Source organism: Cyprinodon tularosa, unplaced genomic scaffold, assembly GCF_016077235.1.
Source record: "Cyprinodon tularosa strain WSP-4 unplaced genomic scaffold, ASM1607723v1 ctg418, whole genome shotgun sequence".
NCBI classification, from domain to species: Eukaryota; Metazoa; Chordata; class Actinopteri; order Cyprinodontiformes; family Cyprinodontidae; genus Cyprinodon; species Cyprinodon tularosa.
The window spans coordinates 1,373,354-1,394,449 of NW_024039139.1; the positions used below are offsets into that span (position 1 = coordinate 1,373,354).

Below are 21,096 nucleotides of genomic sequence, written 5' to 3' on the forward strand. Positions count from 1 at the left end.
GGCCTCTTCAGTTCCTGATTCGGAGCCACAGTCGGTGGTTTCCGGTGTTCCTGATTCGGAACTGCAACCGGCGGCTTCCCCAGCTCCTGATTCGGAGCCGCAGTCGGCGACTTCCTGTGTGCCTGATTCGGAGTCGCAGTGGGCAGTCCTGTCGGAGCCTGCTGCAGAGCAGCAGAAGTGGAGACGGCGTTCTCCTCGGAGCTTCCTGCAGAAGCAGAGACGGCGTTCTCCTCGGAGCTTCCTGCAGAAGCAGAGACGGCGTCCTCCTCGGAGCTTCCTGCAGAAGCAGAGACGGCGTCCTCCTCGGAGCTTCCTGCAGAAGCGGAGGTGGCGTCCTCCTACAAGGTCCCTACGGCTTCTGAGACTCCGGCCCCCGGAGTGTCTGCCTCTGCTCCGGTCCCGTGGTCGGCCTCCGGAGCGTCTGTCTCAGCTCCGTTTCCGTGGCCGGCCATCTGAGACTCTGTCTTGCCTCCGGTCCCACGGCCGGCCACCTGATGCTCTGCCCTGCTGCCGGTCCCACGGCCGGCCACCTGATGCTCTGCCCTGCTGCCGGTCCCACGGCCGGCCACCTGAGACTCTGCCCTGCTGCCGGTCCCACGGCCGGCCACCTGAGACTCTGTTTTGCCTCCGGCCCCAAGGCCGGTCACCTAAGACTGTCCCTGTCCTCGCCCACGCTGGGTGGGTTGTTTTGTGTTTTGGACCCTGTTTCTGTGCCTGGCCCTCCCTGCCTGTTTCCCCCTTCGCCCGCCCTGGGTGGGTTGTTTTTTGTTTCTGTTTATTTGTTTTTGGGCGTCTGGTATCCGCCCTTAAGGGGGGGGTACTGTTGGGATCCAGAGGTTTGCCCTCCAGAGGGCAACGTGGATCCCTTCCTGTGGGCTTCTGTTACTGTTGGGATCCAGGGGTTTGCCCTCCAGAGGGCGACGTGGATCCCTTTCTGTGGTTTTCTGTTTTTCCTGTTGGGATCCAGAGGCTTGCCCACCAGAGGGCACCGTGGATCCTCTCCTGGGAGCTGGTGCTCAACGCTCAGCTGATTCCCATCAGCTCATGATTAAGCTCTCCCCATATAAGCTGGGTGAGAGCTTCCCTTTGAGCCGGATTGTTGTCCCTTCCATGGTAGCAAGCCTGAGCCACCCAGCCTGTCTTAAACCTGAAAACCTATTAGTCTGAACCTGTCACCTCTACCAGAACCTAACCTGCTCTGTCCTCTCTGCCTTCCAGGGCAGAACCCTGTGTGTTTTCAATAAATACTGGACTTTAACCCTGCTTCTGTGTCCGTGAGTTCTGCACCTGGGCTAGAAATCCTGCCAGATCATGACAATGCCAGGTTAGCTATCAGGTGGCACGCAACAATATTTGTCTGCTGATCAGGCCCAGAGGAAAAAGGCTTTCCAGGCTGAAAAGGGATGAAGCACACTATCAGGACAAATGCTATTTGAAGATTAGTATATGTTTTTGTGTATCTTTTATAATCATAGTGAATGACTATGCCTCGTTAAACTATACAAATTTTAATCAAGGTGTTTTTACTATTTGGTGCTGTAAGGATTAATTATGTACTGTAGAATGCAAAATTACAATATGCTGAATCAAGGGCGTAGGAATATGTTTACAATTGGGGGGGACACATGTCGGAAATCTGAGATTCGTAAATATTCAACAGAAACATATCTTAAGTACGCTACTTAAAAAAAGGCTATTTAATCTTTTACTTTATTCCTTTATAAATGTGTTTGCAAAAATAATGCATTTAAAATTAACATAATGCATTTGTTCATAAGATGTGAGCAGATCACCAAACAAAATGACTGGAGTCTTTTATTAAGCAAAGGGAGATGTCTTTCAAGGGCTTCAGCCCTTGGCATATTTAGTGTCCGCATACGCACTAGAAAATCAAAACAATTCAGTAGGCCACACAAGTGCAAAGTTTGATATGTTTTATTTTGTCAAACTTGCAATAATGGTCAAAAATGAATTTATATAGGTTGACTGACAGAGGGAGCTGACAGTGTGTTGAAGAATTATGGACAGGGCGCTTTGAAGCATCTGGTTCAAAAACGCATTATCAACCTTTGGTAGAAATCCATCCATCCTTCCATTTTCTGTACACCCTGTCCCTTAGTGGGGTCGGGAGGTGCTGGTGCGGGGTCCACCCTAGACAGGTGGCCAGTCTGTCCAGACCTTTGGTAGAAATGGCGCCTTTAATTCCAATTTGCAGTACAGAACAGAGAAAACTACAGAGTTGTCAATGTTGTGTTAATCTGTTTATAGTCTAAAAAGAGGAGCCAGCAGTTTATTTGAGGAAATAAAGATGCAGAAGTTAATTAGTTGGTTAATTAGTGGTTGTGCAGCAGTCCACTGCACGACCAATGCGGCCGCCGCTGCTAAGAATTAGAATTAATTCTCCCTGTGGTTAACTAACGATCAGGAGCGCGGCAGGTATAACATCTGTCAATTTCGGCAAATCAAAACCATGCAAAAAATAAAAAATCCTCGTAAAACGCACGCCCAGACCGGGCTAATTTCAACACAAGTTGTGTTAGGTGACTGTTACTCACACTGACGTTTCTCTTTTAAAAAAATCTGAGTAAGTCCTGCTGCTGTTTCAGCCTTTTAGTTGGTGGTGGCATTGTACTGAAATGAGATATAAAAAAAAAAATATAAAAAAAACATTTTGGCTAGCGTGGCAAACGTCTAGAGAAAGTTAGCAGTTAAATATTGGATGAGTGATCAGCCCGAGACTACGGAAGAGGATTAGGGCCACTGGAAAAAAAAAGTTAAGTGATTTTTACATTTTATTTCAGTTTAATACGGGAAAAAGTCAGAATTCTGACTTTTATTTTCAGAATTAAGACTTTTTTTTTTCTCAGAATTCTGACTTTTTTTCTCAGAATTTTGGATCTTAATGTAGATGGGCACCATGAAGGCAGAGATGTGGAGCACTCAGCTTCACTGACAAAGATGTGAGTTGTTTGAGAGAGCCAGTGACACATTGGTGGAAAATGACAGAATTAGGCAACTTTTTACGTGCCCGAGGGGTCCCCCCATTAATGGAGGAGCAGAAGGTCATTAAAACAAGAGATCTAGTCTCTAAAAGAGACATGGCTATGGCTTGATGCTAACATGTTTGTTGTTAAACATACTTTTGTTATATTACATTTGTGTTGTGTTTTCCAAATAGTGTAGAAAATTAATGGTGGGTTTATAATGTTTACCTTTTATGAGCAGGACAGGAAGCAGAGAAGTGTAGCATTACCTCCAACTAGTTAAACTCATAATTATGAAGTTATTCAACAAATTCCTCAAGTAAAAAAATGCAACTTTTATTTTTTATTTATTATTTTTTTTACCAGATTTGTTGATTAATTTCAGAATTATGTATTCCTTCCAAATTTCCAAATCTGAAGAATTTTTTAAACCCAATATCTACATTATTTAACATTTAGTTTGTTTTAGCAGTACTTCCTGTTATATTTCTTTATACGTATATTTTACATTTTCTTGCACAGCAAGCTCAGCAGATTTGAAATTGTGTGCTTGTGTAAACACAAGTAGTCAATCTTTACTCTAAACATATATTCTGGTTATTTTTTAGTTAGACCTTCTTGTTTTTATATATCTGTATACCAAAAAATCCAAAAAAAAACCTGTAAATTGATTAGAAACATTAATCATCTGTCAGATTTCTGAGAAAAAAGTCAGAATTCTGAGATTAAAGTCAGAAATCTGAGAAAAAAGTCAGAATTCTGAGAAAAGTCAGAATTCTGACTTTTTCCCCCATGTTAAACTAAAGAAAATTTAAAATCAGTTAACTTTTTTCAGTGGCCCTAATCCTCTTCCTACAAGACTAAGATGCCTAAACTAAAAAGATTCAGTTTCTATATATGAAAGTGAACTGACAACAAGAAGTTATAAATAAGCAATATTCATAGCAGCATTCCCGACAGACCATTTTACCTCATTCACAAGTTTCTGACTTTCTGTATCGCTGTTTCCCTCTGAGTGCTTAAACACTCAACAGATCACAGAGGGGAGGGGGAGTACAATGACGTAACGCTATGCTGCGCCTTCAAAATAAAAGCACGATAGTTAAAAAATTGTCAAAATCTAATATTTTGCGGTACAATTTTTTGGGGGGGCAAATCCACCTGGCTTCTATATTGGGGGGGACATGTCCCCCCCGTCCCCCCCGCTTCCTACGCCGCTGTGCTGAATCATTGCAGGTGCAACTAAGGACTATCTGGTTGGCATCAGCTCTAACAATCAAAAGCTCTTAGAACAAAACTGCACTCACAAAGGACGTAGGAGGATGGAGTACATCCAGTGAAAACAGTTTGGGTAGACTAAATCAAACATGAGCGGAATATAAAAACTTGTCTGACTCATATCCAGTATTTACGCCTTAAAAGCAGTTTAGAGGATCCCTAGCAGCAATTACTGTAACAGTTGTGGAGGTGGTAGGCCATGAAATGCTGAGACCTCTAAACTCTTTGGTTGACATTGCTCCCCAGGGACTTGTGGAAGACAAGGACACTGCCTTTTGTGGATTTGCTGATAAGTATCATAAAAAAAACAGAGACAACTAAGCTCAGAAGCAATAATGCAGAATACAACACAGGTTTTACATATTCAAGACTGCAAAGGGTTATGGTGAGGGTTACCTGTCTAGAATATAGATGATTTCCAGCACTACCCAACCCAATAATGATTATTTCAGGAATACATGAATGTAATTTTAACCTTTTAAGTTAACTCTTAGAGCAATAGACATATTTACACCTGCCTTTATCAGTGTATGTGTGTATATGTCTGGCTGCCTTCAGTATTTCTCAGACCTGTCAGAGATTTGCTGTAGAGGCTGATTAAGGTGCAGAGAAAGCGGAGTCATGCTGCAGAGGCTGAGCTGCAGAATCATGATCCAGTTGAAAGAGAGAGAGAAAGGGAGGGTTGGTGGGTGGGTAGGGGGGGAGTTGGAAAAAGAGGATTTGAAATTGGTTGAGGGAATATCATGTGAGCTTTGGGGTTGTTAACTATTGATCTAAACCCTGTTATGTAACTGTATATGTTGCTACAAAAAATATTGTGCATGAAGGGTGCACACTGTAGTTACCGGTATATTTTTTATGACATCAAAATCAAAAGTCATTAGTTTATTGGACTTTCAAGGTTAAGCAATATGGACAGGAAAGGTTTCTGTCTAAAGAGGTCTGTCTTTGTTAGCTGCATGAAAGAGCTAGTAATAATAATACTACTTTTACAACTACTAATAATGACTATATTAATGATAATAATCATAATTTTGTGATGATTGTTCTTCCCTTTGTTGTTTTCTTTAATTTCCTTAGTATTTGGGTGCCCTCCTAGAAACCTCTTACAATAGTTATGTGGAATCCTTCTCATTTCCTTCTGACCAAGCTGGTTTAAATACTGAATACTGAAGTAACATTGTTCACAACTTTTCAGTTTTGCCCTTTCCTAACATGGACAGAAATTAACCAACTCTCAGAACTGCAGAAATACAAGGAGATGCCCTAACCTGAGGCAACAGGCAAACAACAAATTGATAGCCTGACTGAACAGGTACACCAAAAGACCAAAGAGCCGACAGTGCAAACCTCCCTGAACAAGGTTAAATGAAAATAACCACAGCAGACCTCCAAGAAAGACTGTAGGCATCGGCGTCGCCAGACCCCATTTACTGGGGCACGTGCCCCAGTATAAATGAGCTGTGACCCAGTATAAATCTCATGAATATTTGCAACAGTATTACATTTTTTTAATGCATCAATTTAGATATTTCCAACGGAAGGAGCACCATGCATAACAGTAGGTTTAAATTAAAAAAATATTGTACTAATTTCATTTTAGTTTTTAGTTTTCGCTCTTGTTTTCATTTGATACTTTAATGTTGTTACAAAAATTCTTAAAATCTTTTTTTAGATTAAGAGAGAGAGTGCAGTAATGTCTTTACTATGAGCAGAACTGGAGTAGTGTCACGGTTGAGTAAGTTGTCTCTTTGGTTTGGGTCATGGAACTCAGAGTCACGCAACCTCGACTGTTGAACATTAGAGGCTGAGAGTAACTAAATATTTTATGAGATTGGCCCAACCTGCAGAAAACTGCTGTGCATCAGAAAAACGTGTGTGGGGGTTAGTGAGGCAAATCTCAAATAACCTACTATAATCTGAATGTAGCTAAAAATTAGGGTATTTGAAATAAGGGGGTTTTATATCTCTTTCCTTAAAAAAAAAACATGCATTATTTCCTTTGAACTTTATTATTATGGAAAACTTATGGTAGTTTACTAAAATACCTTGGATTTTTAAATCATAACATGAAAAAGTCTGCAACAAAGTCTGTTGTGATGCATGACTCACTGGGACCTCTACAAATGCTGTTGTTTTTTTAATTATTATTCCCATAACATTTCATTGACAGGCTTGTAATTAACTGTTGTGTTTAATTTGCTTTGTTTTTCTATGTGTTGTAAAGTGTTGTGCTTTTATATGTGAGAGGTGCTACACACACAAAAAAAGAATTGTCATGGCTGATAAACCAAACAGGCAGTGCTATTGGATTTACAGTTATGGCTGATAAGTGAATGAGAAGAAGATTTGTATGGAGCTATATCTTCAGTTCTATTCCTGTTTCTCTATAATTGCATTATTGATTTCTGCATATGAAACCACATGATTAATAACAGCATGTCCTACAATAAATTATATTATTCATTTCCAATGCCCATTTCTCTTTAAATTTTTTTATACATGTGTGAATGTATTTGCAGTCAATATGTGTCTAAAATAAAAATAAGTAGCTCTTGGAGTTCGGCCAGCTATCTTCAACAAACACACAAATAAAGACAAGGATTTCTGTTACCACTGAGTTGAGGATTACTTATAGGAAAAAGGCCTATATACATTCACTCTCTCAGGTGGGAAGGAAAAACGGACCTACTGATGCATTGCAGATAAACTGCAGAGCCTAGTGCAACCCCTCCCTTACGTTGTGCCTTTTACATTCTCCTCCACTGTCGATGCACTCGATGACATCACTGTCTCCAGACCACCCATTATTATTACACCACTCGGATATCTAAAACTTGTCATAAGCTGCCACACCTCAGTATCTGATCCCAATGCCCTCGCAGCTCCAACCAATTCATCTAACAAAACAGAGTGAGTCGTCGCCCTATAAAGAACTATGAAGGGAAGAAGTTTAACACTTTAACAAAATCACAGTTTTCACAGTCAGTGTATAGGTTTTGCATGTTTGCACTTTTATGTTACAAGAAACTTTCCAGAGTATTGTGCTGCAAACTTCAGTTGGATAATAGAAAAAGAAAAAAAGAGCTGAACCTGGAAGTGTGGATAGCAATGCCAAATTATATTGATATTTAGGGAGGGGTGGAGAAATCACGGGGGTTGCAGAGGTCAACTTCAACTCCAGATAATACAATTTGGCCTGTTTTTCTGTGTTTAGTGCTCTTTCTCTCCTATCAATGGGACATATCTACAAACTCAGCTTTAACGGTGACCAACTGAATGTGCTCTCTTGACTCTTTTTATATCAAAAGTGCCTCAGAGCTCACTGCTTCACTGTTTCTTTCCTAGACAGAGCCACCTGTTGACCTAGTTTACCAATACCTAAAAAGTATTTATATGGATGCCTTGCAGGTGACGTAGCAGATTTTTAAACCACCCGCGGCCACACAGAGTAAGCAAATCAAGTGAATGTCTACTGTTGCTAAATGCTCATTCAGGAGAAGCAAATCCTGCTAAGTAATAGAGTCATTGCAATCAGCTGGATTCCTTAGATACAAAACATTAAACCAATTTGTCTGTATGATTTTATTAAATTGTCTCTGTAATGTGTATTGAGATAAAGTGTGTTCTGAATTGGTGCTGTATAACAAAATTTTACTGAATTTAATTGGATATTAAGCATTCTTACCATACAGTACCTTTTAGGATGTTAAGAAAATTCTTCCAAGCCAGTTGTGGAACCTAATTTATGTGATACATTTCTAGAATTGGTCCGGATTCTGGCAGCTAAAATTGGATGAGCTGGATGCTTGAGTGTTTTACTTTATTGATATAAGTAAAGACACAGTATAGTAATCTCACCCACTAAAAACAGGCATGCACAAAAGTTTATATGTCCTGTTATGACAGGAACAAGCTACACTGTAGTTTCTGCTACAATACATAGAATTTAATAATATTAGGGCACCATTGACTCAGAATATAAAATGGTTGCTCCTGTAACTAGTGGATTTGAGCTCCTGCTCCATCCTTCTCTGCTGTTGTGTCGTTGGGCATGACACTATAATAATAATAATAATGAATTTTATTTATCATGCACTTTACATTTGATTTCAAATCTCAAAGTGCTACAAAACAAGTTTAAAAGACCATAACATTAAAAACAGAGTAAAAAGACAGTCATTAAAATCAATACATTAAAAGGCATACGTAGCCTATTAAAAAAAATCTAAAATCAACAATTGTAGGAATTTCTAAAAAGGAAAGTTTTTAGTCCTTTCTTAAAACAATCCACCGTCTGTGGGGCCCTAAGGTGGTCTGGGAGGGCATTCCACAGACGGGGAGCTGCGGCTTCGAAGGCCCTGTCGCCCATTGTTTTTAGCCGTGTCCTGGGTGGGGCCAGACGGTGCTGTTGGCCTGACCGGGTCCGGGAAGAGGTGTGTGTTGTGAGCAGTTCAGTGAGATACATGGGGGCCGCACCGTGCACACAGTGATGGGTGTGCAGAAGAATCTTGTACTCTATACGGGCGTGAATGGGCAGCCAGTGTAAAGTGTGAAGGATGGGAGTGATGTGCTGGTGTTTCCTCACCCTCATCAGGACCCTGGCAGCGCTGTTCTGTACATACTGGAGCTTCTGAAGGCTCCTGCCAGAGATCCCGACGAGGAGAGCGTTGCAGTAATCCAGCCTGGAGGAGACGAAGGCGTGGACGAGCTTCTCTGCAGCAGGGAGGGATAGGGAGGGACGGAGTTTAGAGATATTACGGAGGTGAAAGAAGGACGTTTTGCAGATGGAGGTGACATGATTGTCAAAGGAGAGGTGGGGGTCAAGCTTGACCCCAAGGCTTGTAACAGAGGGAGAGAGGGGAATGGTATGACCACAGAATGAAACAGAGGTGAGAGGAGAGGAACGGAGTTGATGAGGAGTACCAGTTTGGATGGCCTCTGTTTTTGAGGCATTAAGCTGCAGGAAGTTTTGACTCATCCACGCCTTTATATCCTCCAGGCAGGAGCTGAGGCGGGTGACAGAGTTGGCGGGGGAGCTGGGAGGAGTCATTTTAATGTAAAGTTGTGTGTCGTCAGCATAGCAATGGAAGTTGACCCCATGCCTGCCGACGACACAACTAAGGGGGAGCATGTAGATGGTGAACAGGGTAGGGCCGAGCACGGAGCCCTGGGGGACCCCACAGGTGACAGTGTGAGGTCTGGATTTTGCCTCCCCCAGGGCCACGTACTCGGTCCTGTCAGTGAGGTAGGAGTGAAACCAGTGGAGGGCAGTGCCAGAGAGACCAATGAAATGCTGGAGGCGGTGGAGGAGGATGTGGTGATCTACTGTGTCAAACGCAGCAGACAGGTCAAGAAGAATGAGGAGGGACGTGAAACCGGAATCAGAGGCCATCAGCAGATCGCTGGTGACTCTGATGAGAGCTGTTTCTGTGCTGTGGGAGGGGCGAAAACCAGATTGGAATTTTTCATACAGATTATTGCATTTAAGGTGGTTGTGGAGCTGGGTGGAAACAACTTTTTCTAGGAGTTTGGAGATGAATGGGAGGTTTGAAATGGGTCTGTAGTTTGACAGAGGTTCAGGGTCCAAGGTGGGTTTTTTTAGGAGGGGTTTAATGAGGGCAGTTTTAAGGGTAGATGGGACGGTACCCGTTTCCAGCGAACTGGCTATTATTTTGGTTATGAGATGACTAATGGATTGATGGTGAGTTTTGAGCAGAGGGGATGGGAGGGGATCTAAAGAGCAGGTGGATGATTTAGATTTGCGGATGATGTTCTCGACCTCCTGCTGCGTTGGCAGAGAGAAGTGTGATAGGAGTTGTGTGGGAGATGTCTCAGGGGTATCAATAGTGGTGCTGTTTGAAGGTGAAAGTGAAGAGCGGATGCTGTCTATTTTTGATATGAAGAAGTCCAGAAACCGGTTGCAGTTTATATCTGTGTGGTTGTAGAATGAGGAGACCTGTGGTTTGAGAATATGGCTGATTGTGGAAAAGAGTTTTCTGGAATTATCTGGGTTATTGTTGATGAGCGAGGAGTAGTAATTGGACCTGGCTTTGGAGAGGGCTGTTGCATAATTTCTGCGATGTTCCCGGTAGGCCAATTTATGCACCGTCAGGCCAGATGTTTTATATGCCCGCTCCAGGACACGGCCAGACCTCTTCATTTGCCTTAGCTCTTTGGTGAACCAAGGAGCAGAACGTGTGAATGTGACAGTCCGGGTTATTACAGGAGCATGAGTATCCAGGATGGAGTTGAGGCTTGTGTTGTAGAAGTCCATTAAGTCACTGGCTGATGAGAGTGGAGAGGGGGAAAGATGCTGAAGATGTCAGCTGAAGGATGAGGAATCAATGTTTTTGATGTTTCTGAAAGTGATATGGCGTTTTGGTTTGGTGAAAAAGGTTATTGGGAGTCTAAATGTAACTGCCAGGTGATCTGAGACACCAACATCGTATATGTTGATGCTGGTGAGTGGAAGGGAGTCAGTTATAACAAGGTCCAGAGTATGCCCTTTGCTGTGGGTGGGGCCATCTGTCAGCTGTTGAAGATTTAGACAGTCCAAAACCTGTTTGAATTCGGCAGCTAGACGGGAAGTGTGTGAGTCCATGTGTATATTGAGATCACCAATTACAAGAATATTTGAGTGTGCTGTGCAGAGAGAGATTAGGAACTGATGAATGTCAGAAATGAAAGTTGGTTGTGGTTTAGGGGGGCGATATATGACAGCTACTGTAGCAGAGAAAGGATTATTGCATTTAAAAACAAGGCTTTCAAAGGAGGAAGCACCGGGTACAGACAGGAGGGACACTGCAAAGTAGCTGCGAAATAAAACAGCAAGGCCCCCACCCCGCCCAGTTGTGCGAGCTTTGTCCAGGTATGAGTACCCTTGTGGGCAGGCCTCATTCAGGGAGCTGTAGACACCGGGCTGTTGCCAAGTCTCTGTGAGGCAGAGAATGTCTATTTCTTTGTCCAGAATGTGATCGTGGATGAATCCGGATTTCTTTGACAGTGACTGCACATTAAGCTGTTCCATTGTGATGTGGGAATTTGAGTCCAGTTTATGCAGAGAGCGGAGAACGCTGAAATCCACTCCAGGTCTTCCAGTTCGCCGGTCCAACTCAGCCATATCTGAGGTAGGCATAGCGGCGCTCAGATGACGCAGATGGTGACGTACCTGTTGCGCGACAGGACGTGATGCCGACCAGAAGGATGCGATGGAGCTGTGGTCACCGCGTTTGGACATTACAAGGCGGCGCCCGGATCCCCGGTGGATGTAACAGGGTCGACGTGGAAGATCCAATGGAGCTCTGTTGATGTTGAGAATCCGAAGTGGTTGTATCGTGGTGTCGATGGGCAACAAGTGGCGTGATGGTGTGCCGGTGCTAACAGTTAGCCAGGATCCAGGTGAGCAGCGGTGGAAAAAAGCCATACCCAGAAGGATGATCCACAGCTTCAACAGAGGTGGTGTTCCATTCACAGACCTCCGCTGGAAGGCGGAGGCACTGGAAGATTTATGAAGACTGATGGTGCTGATAGGACTCTGTAAACAGAAGAGTTGCTCCGGCTAACTCTGTTAGCGTAGCCAACCCAAACAAGTTGCCACGGGCTAACAGGCCGACGTGCAGAGATAATCCAGGGAGGGCATGAAGCACTTAGACATCTCCGTAGGAATAATCCAGTTTGATGGAAACATGGATTTTGCAGAAAAGGACAGATTTTGACGGATTTGCAGAGAAGCGGCGAACAGCCAACGCCAGCGTCCTCTCTGCCTGGACCCCCTTCGCCGACCTTGTTGGCTGTTGGTAGTCAAAGGGCTCTGGTGTTGATAGTGTGGCAGCATGGCTTCAGTCAGTCTGCTTCAGGTATCTGTGGCTACAAAGTAGCTTACCACTATCAGTGTGTGAATAGGTAGATTACTTAATGTAGTGTATAGTACTTTGGAGCCTTCAGACTTGATAAAACGCTCACAAGTACAAACTATCTACAGTATGATTATGGAGTTCAGTAAAGCGTTGATCAGCCATTTGACATTTTTAGGCCAAAAACAATGACTTTTATCTTTCTCTGTATTAAACTGGAGGACATTCTGACATATTAATTTACTGAAATTATAAACACTCTATTTAGAGACTTTTATATTGAATTTAAGTGATAAAATAAAAAGTTATGCATGACTTAAATTATGGATGACTCAAAAGCAAAAGATGACATATCAAAACAGCTGTAATACCTTGTATCATGAACTAGATTGTACATCTTGATTTTTAATAAAGTTGGCTAGAGATGGAAATCGTAAGAACATCTTGATCATACCAAACATACTAAATTAACCTTGTTTGCCAGGTAATACTTTAACAAATATATTGTAGTACCAAAAATTCCCACACTTTTTCAATCGTTGGATAAGTTTATATATACATATATGGCAAGATACAGTATTACCAAAACACATGCTTTGATGCCTTTCTGTCTGGTCAAACACAGACTGTAGAAAACTGGTGAAATAAAGATGTATCTATTTCAATTCAAACTGGAAGTTTGGTTGCATAATTTAACCTCAACATAATATACACTGTTTTTCTCAACCCTATGCTGACTTAAACAACTTTACCAGTGTATGTAAATCATCGTTCAGGGAGCAATAATCACTATGTCATATTATAATGAATAGTTAGGTTGTCCTCAGTTATTTACTTTATTTATGCTGCCTTAAGTTTCGGATGCTGGAGGACATAGAGATATCTTTTCATAACTCTGCTCCATTCCTTCTCAGTTCTCTAATTCTGCTGTGCTTTTTAGTTTTACCCATAAGTTTATGTTCTCTCTGTTTTTCTTGTCATATTAGCCTCATCTGGTCTGTTCCTGCTTGACTGAGACTCCCTCCTAGAATGCAATATAAGCTGTGCTCGGATGACATCAAGACATTTGTTTATGGATGTTTGAGTTAGGTCTATTTTTTCAGTTTAGTCTTGTATCTTTTACCCTGACTAAATGACTCAGAGCTAATCTTCCTGGCTGTATCCTCCCTGGACTGCGCCACCCGTTGAGCTAGTTAATGGTTACCTTTTGTATGTCTGCTTCTTTTTATGTTTTTTGTGTCTTCTACCTCCCTGCAGTTGGCCTTGCAAAAAGGTCTTTCACAATAAGTCTGATTCTGCTACAGGTCTCTTACTGTTAAAAGGGAGTTTTTCCTCTCCACTGTTGCTACATGCATGCTTGGTGTGAGAGATTCCTGCAATCAAAGACAAAATGCAAGTGAAAATTGTCCTTCATCCAGGCTTATCTAGGAGGAGGTCTTGCAAGTCAGTGACTAAGTGCATTCAACTGGCTTTCCTTAACAGAAACCTATAAGCAGTCCAAATGTTGGGATAGTTATTAGTTCACTATAGTTTATTTTTAAAGTGAAATGGCACTATGGAAATTAACTGAAATGATTTAAATGAATTTACAGAATTAGCTCATTACGATAAAGGTATCACATATCTAGGGTTATATTAGCTCCCTGTTGGATTTTTTTTGAGAAATCATATGTTTAACCTTTAAAGTAAATTCCCCAGGCCAGGTTTATTTGGTCTTGACCTCATACAGAGGATCATTGGCCTCTCTTACCCGATGGATGTGTCTGTGCAAGTTGCAGGCTGGGATGGACCGAGACTGATTAAAATAGGCTTGTCTTAGCTGTTCGAGCATGTTTCTGCTGCATCGGCTTTTGAAAACACTCCAACCCTTCTGCAATGCGCTGAGGCCCAGAATTGTTGTGTACCTGCTCACCCTTAGAACATCATGTTCATCAAACAGCTGCTGAACTTAATATATCCCATAAGAAAAGCTTAACAGGATATGAAATCCTTCAAGCGATTGCTAGTCAACGAAATAAAAATAGAAAAGCAAGTCATGGAAAGGAGCCAAATGACACTGCAACATCATCAACTGGGGAGCTTGTTGGTTGAAGGGAGTAATTTACTATAGGTATTACAGCTTTAAATAGGCACACAGAAGGCAAGGATGTCACTATGTCCGTCTCTCTCTTTCTCTCTCAGTCTGTTGAGCTCACTCTCTCTCTCATTGTCTGCCTTCTGTCTCTGGAGCACTCTAAAATTGTCCAACCTTGATACATTAGCTCTGTTTCTTGGAAGCTTCGAGAGGAATACCGGTAAGAGAGGAACAGGAAAGTGAAGAATATTTTTCTTATGTTAAGAGAAAGAACTAGATTAAACCTCAGTTGGTAACACATACAGCATTTATAAAATGTATGGTGTATGAAGCTGTTTTTGTCTTCCCTTTGCTGATATACAGAATTAAACAAAAAGGTAAAACACACTTTTCACGCATTACTTCTAACAGCTACTAATGGTTTCATATTGATCAAAGTGACCAAATAATGAAAAAGGTCATCAAGATTGACTGATGATCAATAATCACCTAATGAGGCCAAACCTTCAGTGAAAACATGCAGATACCACAGTTTGGGGTGGGGGTCGTTGTTGCAGATCAAGAACTGAAACTGCCCATGTTAGACAAACACACAGACAGAAAGAAGACAGAGTGTGAAACAACATCAAGGTTGTTTCCTGAAGTGGCAAATAAGGTGAGACTATTATAATGCAAACTACAATATCTAAAGACGTGGAGAAGAAGCAAAACTCTGGGATTTTACGCAGTATTGTGTATCTGTGTAATCGTTCTCTATTTTTTAGTACAAAACATTACAGCAAGGCACTTGTTTCCGGGATTCAATACCTTGGACTGCCACTCGGAGTCCTTGAGCTGAGAAACACCTGTATCTCCAGAATGCTTCCTGGGCCTTGTCTGCCTAATTCCAAAATTTTGGATCGATCTACTTGTCCCTACCAATAATTCAGTGTGAACAACATGTTTATAATTTACAATACTGCAAGGTTGTGTTACATTTAATCCTTTACTATTAAAAATGCACTTGTATCGTTATACGATTGTAGGAAACACAGATATAATTATGCAGGGCAGCCTCAAGGTGAAGCAGCTGCCTTTCAGTGCTGTATTATGGAAGAAATGTGTTTGGAAAGTTACCATAAAATTAGGGCTGCGATTAATGATTATTTTGCTAATTGATTTGTCTGTCGATTATTTCTAGCCAAAGGTTCCTTAAAGAAGATTTTTTACTAAATGAAACTAGGTGACACAGAAACTTTTCCTCTTGAGGAGTTCTGGATTGTATTAATGTAGCAAGACATGCTGCTATTCTCTTTAAACAAAATGTGCCCTGATGCTCACATTAAGAAATAAAAAAGAGCATGCATATTTTTGCATAGGACCAATGGCATCAGACCAATGAAACTGAAGACCAATTGTGTCCCTACCAAACTTGAAATCAAACCTACTCCCTTGCACTGATTGCAGTTGCACACCAAGTGAAAACTGCTAATTTGTTAACCTAACCTTAATTTGAATAATTTAAGTGACAAGATCAGCAGGAGACTGTTGCATGCAGACCATGGCTCAGCAATTGTTAGCAAAATGCTGTTTTTTCTTAAATCAGGGAGACGAGTGACATCTGACTGTCGCTGTCTGTGGTGCTGAAATGATTAGGGCGCCTCAGCTATTATAATGGAAGGCATGTAAACACACCACCTTGCTGTCTGTCTTTCAATTGATCCTAAATCCCACACCCACAGTGCCACGTGATCCAAACTGAGTGGGTCCCGGGAACATCAGCGCACAAGCTGAGGGGGACGCTCCTTTCCATCCCCTCCCCTCCTTCATAGGAGGAACGCTAAACTGCTTGGACTTGCCTTGTTAGCGGTAGAAGCCCCGGTATATAAAGAGAAGACGGAGGGGCTCTCAGTCGCTGTGAAAGCCATACACCCCTCATCTGCGCACACACTCATACACACACACATACATTTAGACCCACACGCCTCTACATCTCCAGCACTGTCTCACTTCATTCCTCTACTTTAGCCTGACCGGATGAGTTACACGATGGACACGATAGGGAGTCCATTCAGGAGAGTTATGGATACAAGAACAACCAGTTATGGCTACGGCCGCCCCACCGGTACCCCCTCAAGCGGCTTTCGCTCCCAGTCTTGGTCTCGAACGAGCCCTAGCTCCACGGTGACCGCATCCTACAAGAGGACCGTGAACGCACCGGCGCCCCGGGCATACGGTTCAACGGTGCTGAGTTCCGCCGACAGCGTTGATTACAGTCAAACCTCCATCCTGAACGGTGACTACAAGCGATCTAACGAAAAAGAGCAACTCCAGGGGCTCAATGACCGATTTGCTGTGTATATCGACAAGGTTCACTACCTGGAGCAGCAGAACAAGCAGATTGAGTCTGAGATTCAGGCGCTGCGTCAAAAGCAGGTGTCCCGCACCCAGCTGGACGACCTCTATGACCAGGAGTTGAAAGAACTGCGCACCGTCCTGGAGCAGATCCACCGCGACAAGGCGCAGATCCAGCTCGATACAGAACACATCGAGGAGGACATCCAGCGGCTCAGGGACCGCTTCGAGGAGGAGGCTCGCATCCGTGAGGAGACAGAAGCCATAATCCGCGTACTGAAGAAGGACACCGGTGACTCTGAGTTGGTGAAGTCCGAGTTGGAGAAAAAAGTTCAGTCGCTGCAGGATGAGATCGCCTTTATCCGAAACAACCACGAGGAAGAGGTGAGCGACCTCATCGCCCAGATCCAGGCGTCTCAGGTAACCATGGAAAGAAAGGACCTCCAGAAGACCGACATCACCGAGGCTCTGCGGGAAATACGGAGCGAACTGGAAGGACACTCCAACCAGAACCTGCAGCAGGTGGAAAGCTGGTTCGTTTGCCGCTACTCCAAGCTCACCGAGGCTGCGGAGCAGAACAAGGACGCGATCAAGTCTGCCCGGGATGAGATAGCCGACTACCGCCGCCAGCTGCAGGTGAAGACGGTGGAGCTGGAGTCCGTCCGCGGTATGAAGGACTCTCTGGAGCGGCAGCTGAATGACATCGAGGACCGGCACAACAGCGACCTGTCCAGCCTTCAGGTAGGGAGACACTCTGAACAGTTATTTTTATTCACTTAAAAATAAAAATACTATCACCCTTTTCTAACTTCGATCATTTTCTTAAATGTGTGATAAATATTTAATATAACGGCAAATGTTTGGGTTGCGCATTAAAACTCAGAGATTTGCCATGGTGACGCAGATATTTTATTTGACACATTTATGTATATATATATATATATATATATATATATATATATATATATATATATATATATATATATATATATATATATATATACATATACATATATATATATATATATACATATATATATATACATATATATATATATATATATATATATATATATATATATATATATATATATATATATATATATATATATATATATATATATGACAAAAATTTACTCTGACTCTATAGGGCTAACTGTTTTCCACCGTCATTATTACTGCGGGTTTTCTTTGGTTTATGAGCTTGGCAGATTTCCAAGTGATTAAAAACAGTCTCCGCAGTCCCCCCTCCCCACCCCCCATTCCTCTCTTGCTGAGTCAGAAGCATGGGTCGATGCCTTCATTGGTTCTGTCCTTGCATCATGCTGCTCAGAGGTTTGAGGAGGGGGCGGGGGTGGTGTGTTAGAGGCTACCCTTGAACAGAGGCTCAGCATCTCTAGAATGCTGAATTGCGTCAGAATACATTAGAGAAGGAGTTTTACTGCAGTGCAATTATTCACAAGTTCACAAAAAAATAATTAATAAAGACGCAGTTGGACAACAGGTTGTGCAAATAAAATAGCTCTGCTATGCTTTATCAGTTGTTTTTGCTGTTTGTTTTGTTCTCAGGAGACAATCCACCAGCTGGATAATGAACTGAAGAGCACCAAGTGGGAGATGGCGCGCCATCTCCGTGAGTACCAGGACCTGCTGAATGTCAAGATGGCCCTGGACATTGAAATTGCTGCATACAGGTAGAGTACTAAAACAATACTTCCAATTATTTCATTGGTTTTAGACAAATAAATAATTCAAATTTACCATAAATGCACTCTGTTTCTAACCAGGAAACTCCTCGAGGGAGAGGAAACCCACTTTAGCACATTTCCTTATCGCCAGCCTGTTACCTCCAGCAAAATCTCCAAACCTAAATCAGACTCCTCAAAGCTGAGAGTGCAGCACAAGTTTGTGGAGGAGATCATAGAGGAGACGAGGGTGGAGGATGACAAGGCAGATATTGATGAGGCTCTGGCAGAGATAGCACAGGAGCTATCGGCCGCACCCGGAGGAGAGGAGGAGGAGGAGGAAGGGAAGGATGATGGGGGAGAAGAAGAGCAGGATGCTGCAGATGAAGCAGACAAAGAGGAAATTGTAGCTGCCTCCGAAGCCAAAGTTAGTGCTAGTGCCCCTTCTAAGGATGGAGATGAGGAGGAAAAAGGAGATGACGAGGGAGAGGAAGGTGAGGGAGAGGGTGGTAAGGAAGAAGAAAAGGAGGAAGGGGAAGGAGAAGAGGAAGAAGAAAAGGGGGGTGAGGCAGAGGAAGGTGATGAAGAGGGGGGAGAAGGAGGAGAGGAGGAGGAGGAGGTAGAGGAAACTGTACTTTGCTCAAAAGTTCCAGAGTCAAAAACCTCTCCTGACAAAGAGAAGGGTGATGAAAAAGAGGGTAGTGCAGGAGAAGAAGAGGAGGCTGCTGCTGAAGAGGAAGGTGGTGAAAATGAAGAAGATGAAGGACAAGACAAAGTATCAAAAGGTGAAGATGAAAAGGAAGAAAAAGTTGATGCAGAGGACAGCAAAGAAGTAGATGAAAAGGATGCAAAGGAAGAGCAAGTAAACGTATCAGAAAAAGCTGTGGCTAAGTCAGAAGATTCAAAAACGGAAGCCAGCAAAGAAGAGGCCTCAAAAACAGATGGATCAAAATCTCCTAAATCTGAATCTCCAGTGGCAGGTTCCCCAAAAACTGAATCTCCAAAACCCTCTTCACCAAAGTCTGAATCCCCCAAACCAAGTTCCCCAAAGTCTGAATTCCCAAAGTCCAGTTCCCCAAAGTCTGAATCCCCAAAACCCAGTTCTCCACAGTCTGAAACCCCGAAACAGAGTCCCCCTAAGTCTGAATCCCCCAAACCAGCTTCTCCTAAGTCTGAATCACCCAAACAAGAGTCTCCTAAGTCTGAATCACCCAAACCAGCTTCTCCTAAGTCTGAATCACCCAAACAAGAGTCTCCTAAGTCTGAATCACCCAAACAAGAGTCTCCTAAAGCTGACTCCCCTAAGTCTGCTTCTCCAAAGCCTGAATCGCCAAAAGAAGTTTCCCCTAAGATTGAATCCCAGAAGCCTAGCTCACCACAATCTGAGTCCCCCAAGTCTGATACCACCAAAGCTGAAGTTCCGAAAGAGGACAAGTCTGAAAAGAAGAGTGATTCAACAGATGATAAGAAGGTGGAAAGGAAAGATGTCGCAATGAACGGCGAGGTAGAGAAAAGCAGCCCAGAAGAAAAAGAGAACAAAGATACAGACGTGATTGCTAATGGCGTAGATGAGAGCCCAGTTAAAGAAGACGGCAGCCAGAAAGTGGTGATCACCAAGACCGTGGAGACAATCACCACTGGAGAGGATGGGTCCAAGCATGTCACAAAATCCATCACTGTGACAGAAACAGTGAAGGAGTTGGAAGAGTTGCAGCAGGAGAAGCTGGTCTCTGGCAAAAAGACAGAGAAACAGTCCGTCAAGCCATTGACAGAGGCTGAATGAGTAGACTAGGGTCAGCTTAGAGAAAATGGGAGAAGAGGAGGGGGCTAAATTGAGAGAGGCGCAAGGTAGAGGAGAGAACATAAGCAATCCACAAAGAACTAACGTAACAATGAAATCCATACAGCTAGAGCGATGTAATAACAAAATCACACTAAAAGCAAATTATAGAGAGAAGCCAAAATAAAATGCGACAAACTTCAAACCTGCATGCTGAGTGAAAGCTTTAAGCAAGCTTTGCTACTGACGCGGTGAAGAGCAAATGACTGAGGAACTTTATCCTATTTTAGGTTCTTTCTGCTTTTATAAGGTGAGCTCAGAAGTAGGGGGGGATGGTGTATCTGCATGCTAGCTCAGAGGAGTGGAGTACTGCCCTCTCTTATCTGTATGCTTGGTAGGGAAGCACTTTAAAGAAAATGTAATGTGAGATTGTTGGGACAGATTTTTTGAGTTTAAGTAGAAAGGGTTGGGGTTAGGCAGGGGGGGGGGTCCTTGGCCCAGACATGCACTCTTCTGAAGAAGCCTTACTTGACATGTGAAGATGCCATCTGAGCCAGAAACAGTAATAATGAATATGAAACATTAGGTGAAGAAACACATAACTACACCATTATACATCCAGTATCTGAAGCAATGACAGCTTAACAAATCTAAAGAAACTCCTAGCCTTAAACATGCTTTCTATCACTGTCTGTTCTGTTTACCTGAGAGCAACTTAGACAAATGTAACTGTAAATGATTTGTGCATCCTTGTATGCATAGAATGAACTTGAATTTAATTACAGAAATAAATGAGGTGCTACTGTTTGCAGTCCCATATCTTTACTCATCTTGAATTATTTCCCAGCAGCCTTTGCTCAATAAATATCATAACAAAACAAAAAGAATTGTCTTGTAATTATTTGTACCATTATGCTTGAGTTATGTCTGGATTGCTATGGGGATTCTTGGATTTACGTAGCTCTTAATATGCAGCAAGCATTTAATGTTAAAGTTTAAACTATACAGCTATTTTCTTTTTGAGAATAATTGCCCAAAAATTATTCTTCTAAAAGTGTTAAAGACTGCAGTTTTGTTTAATCTTTTTTAAAGAAGAAACTCTGCT

At 42.6% G+C, this 21,096-nt stretch overlaps 1 protein-coding gene across 1 annotated transcript; it reads left to right on the forward strand.

Moving 5' to 3' along the window:
* The first annotated feature begins 15,988 nt into the window (after window positions 1-15,988).
* On the forward strand, window positions 15,989-20,878 carry nefma (neurofilament, medium polypeptide a). Its single transcript, XM_038298970.1, has 3 exons — window positions 15,989-17,267; window positions 18,096-18,220; window positions 18,314-20,878. The coding sequence occupies exons 1-3, from the start codon at window positions 16,209-16,211 to the stop codon at window positions 19,992-19,994; spliced, it is 2,865 nt and encodes a 954-aa protein (XP_038154898.1). The 5' UTR covers window positions 15,989-16,208; the 3' UTR covers window positions 19,995-20,878.
* The last annotated feature ends 218 nt before the right edge of the window (window positions 20,879-21,096 follow it).

What these genes read in the sequence shown, in the direction of transcription:
- nefma (XM_038298970.1), top strand. Translation starts at nt 16,209, where the DNA reads ATGAGTTACACGATGGACACGATAGGGAGTCCATTCAGGAGAGTTATG. An exon ending in GCGACCTGTCCAGCCTTCAG is followed by an intron (nt 17,268 to 18,095) that starts GTAGGGAGACAC and finishes TTTTGTTCTCAG; the next exon opens with GAGACAATCCACCAGCTGGA. An exon ending in ATTGAAATTGCTGCATACAG is followed by an intron (nt 18,221 to 18,313) that starts GTAGAGTACTAA and finishes GTTTCTAACCAG; the next exon opens with GAAACTCCTCGAGGGAGAGG.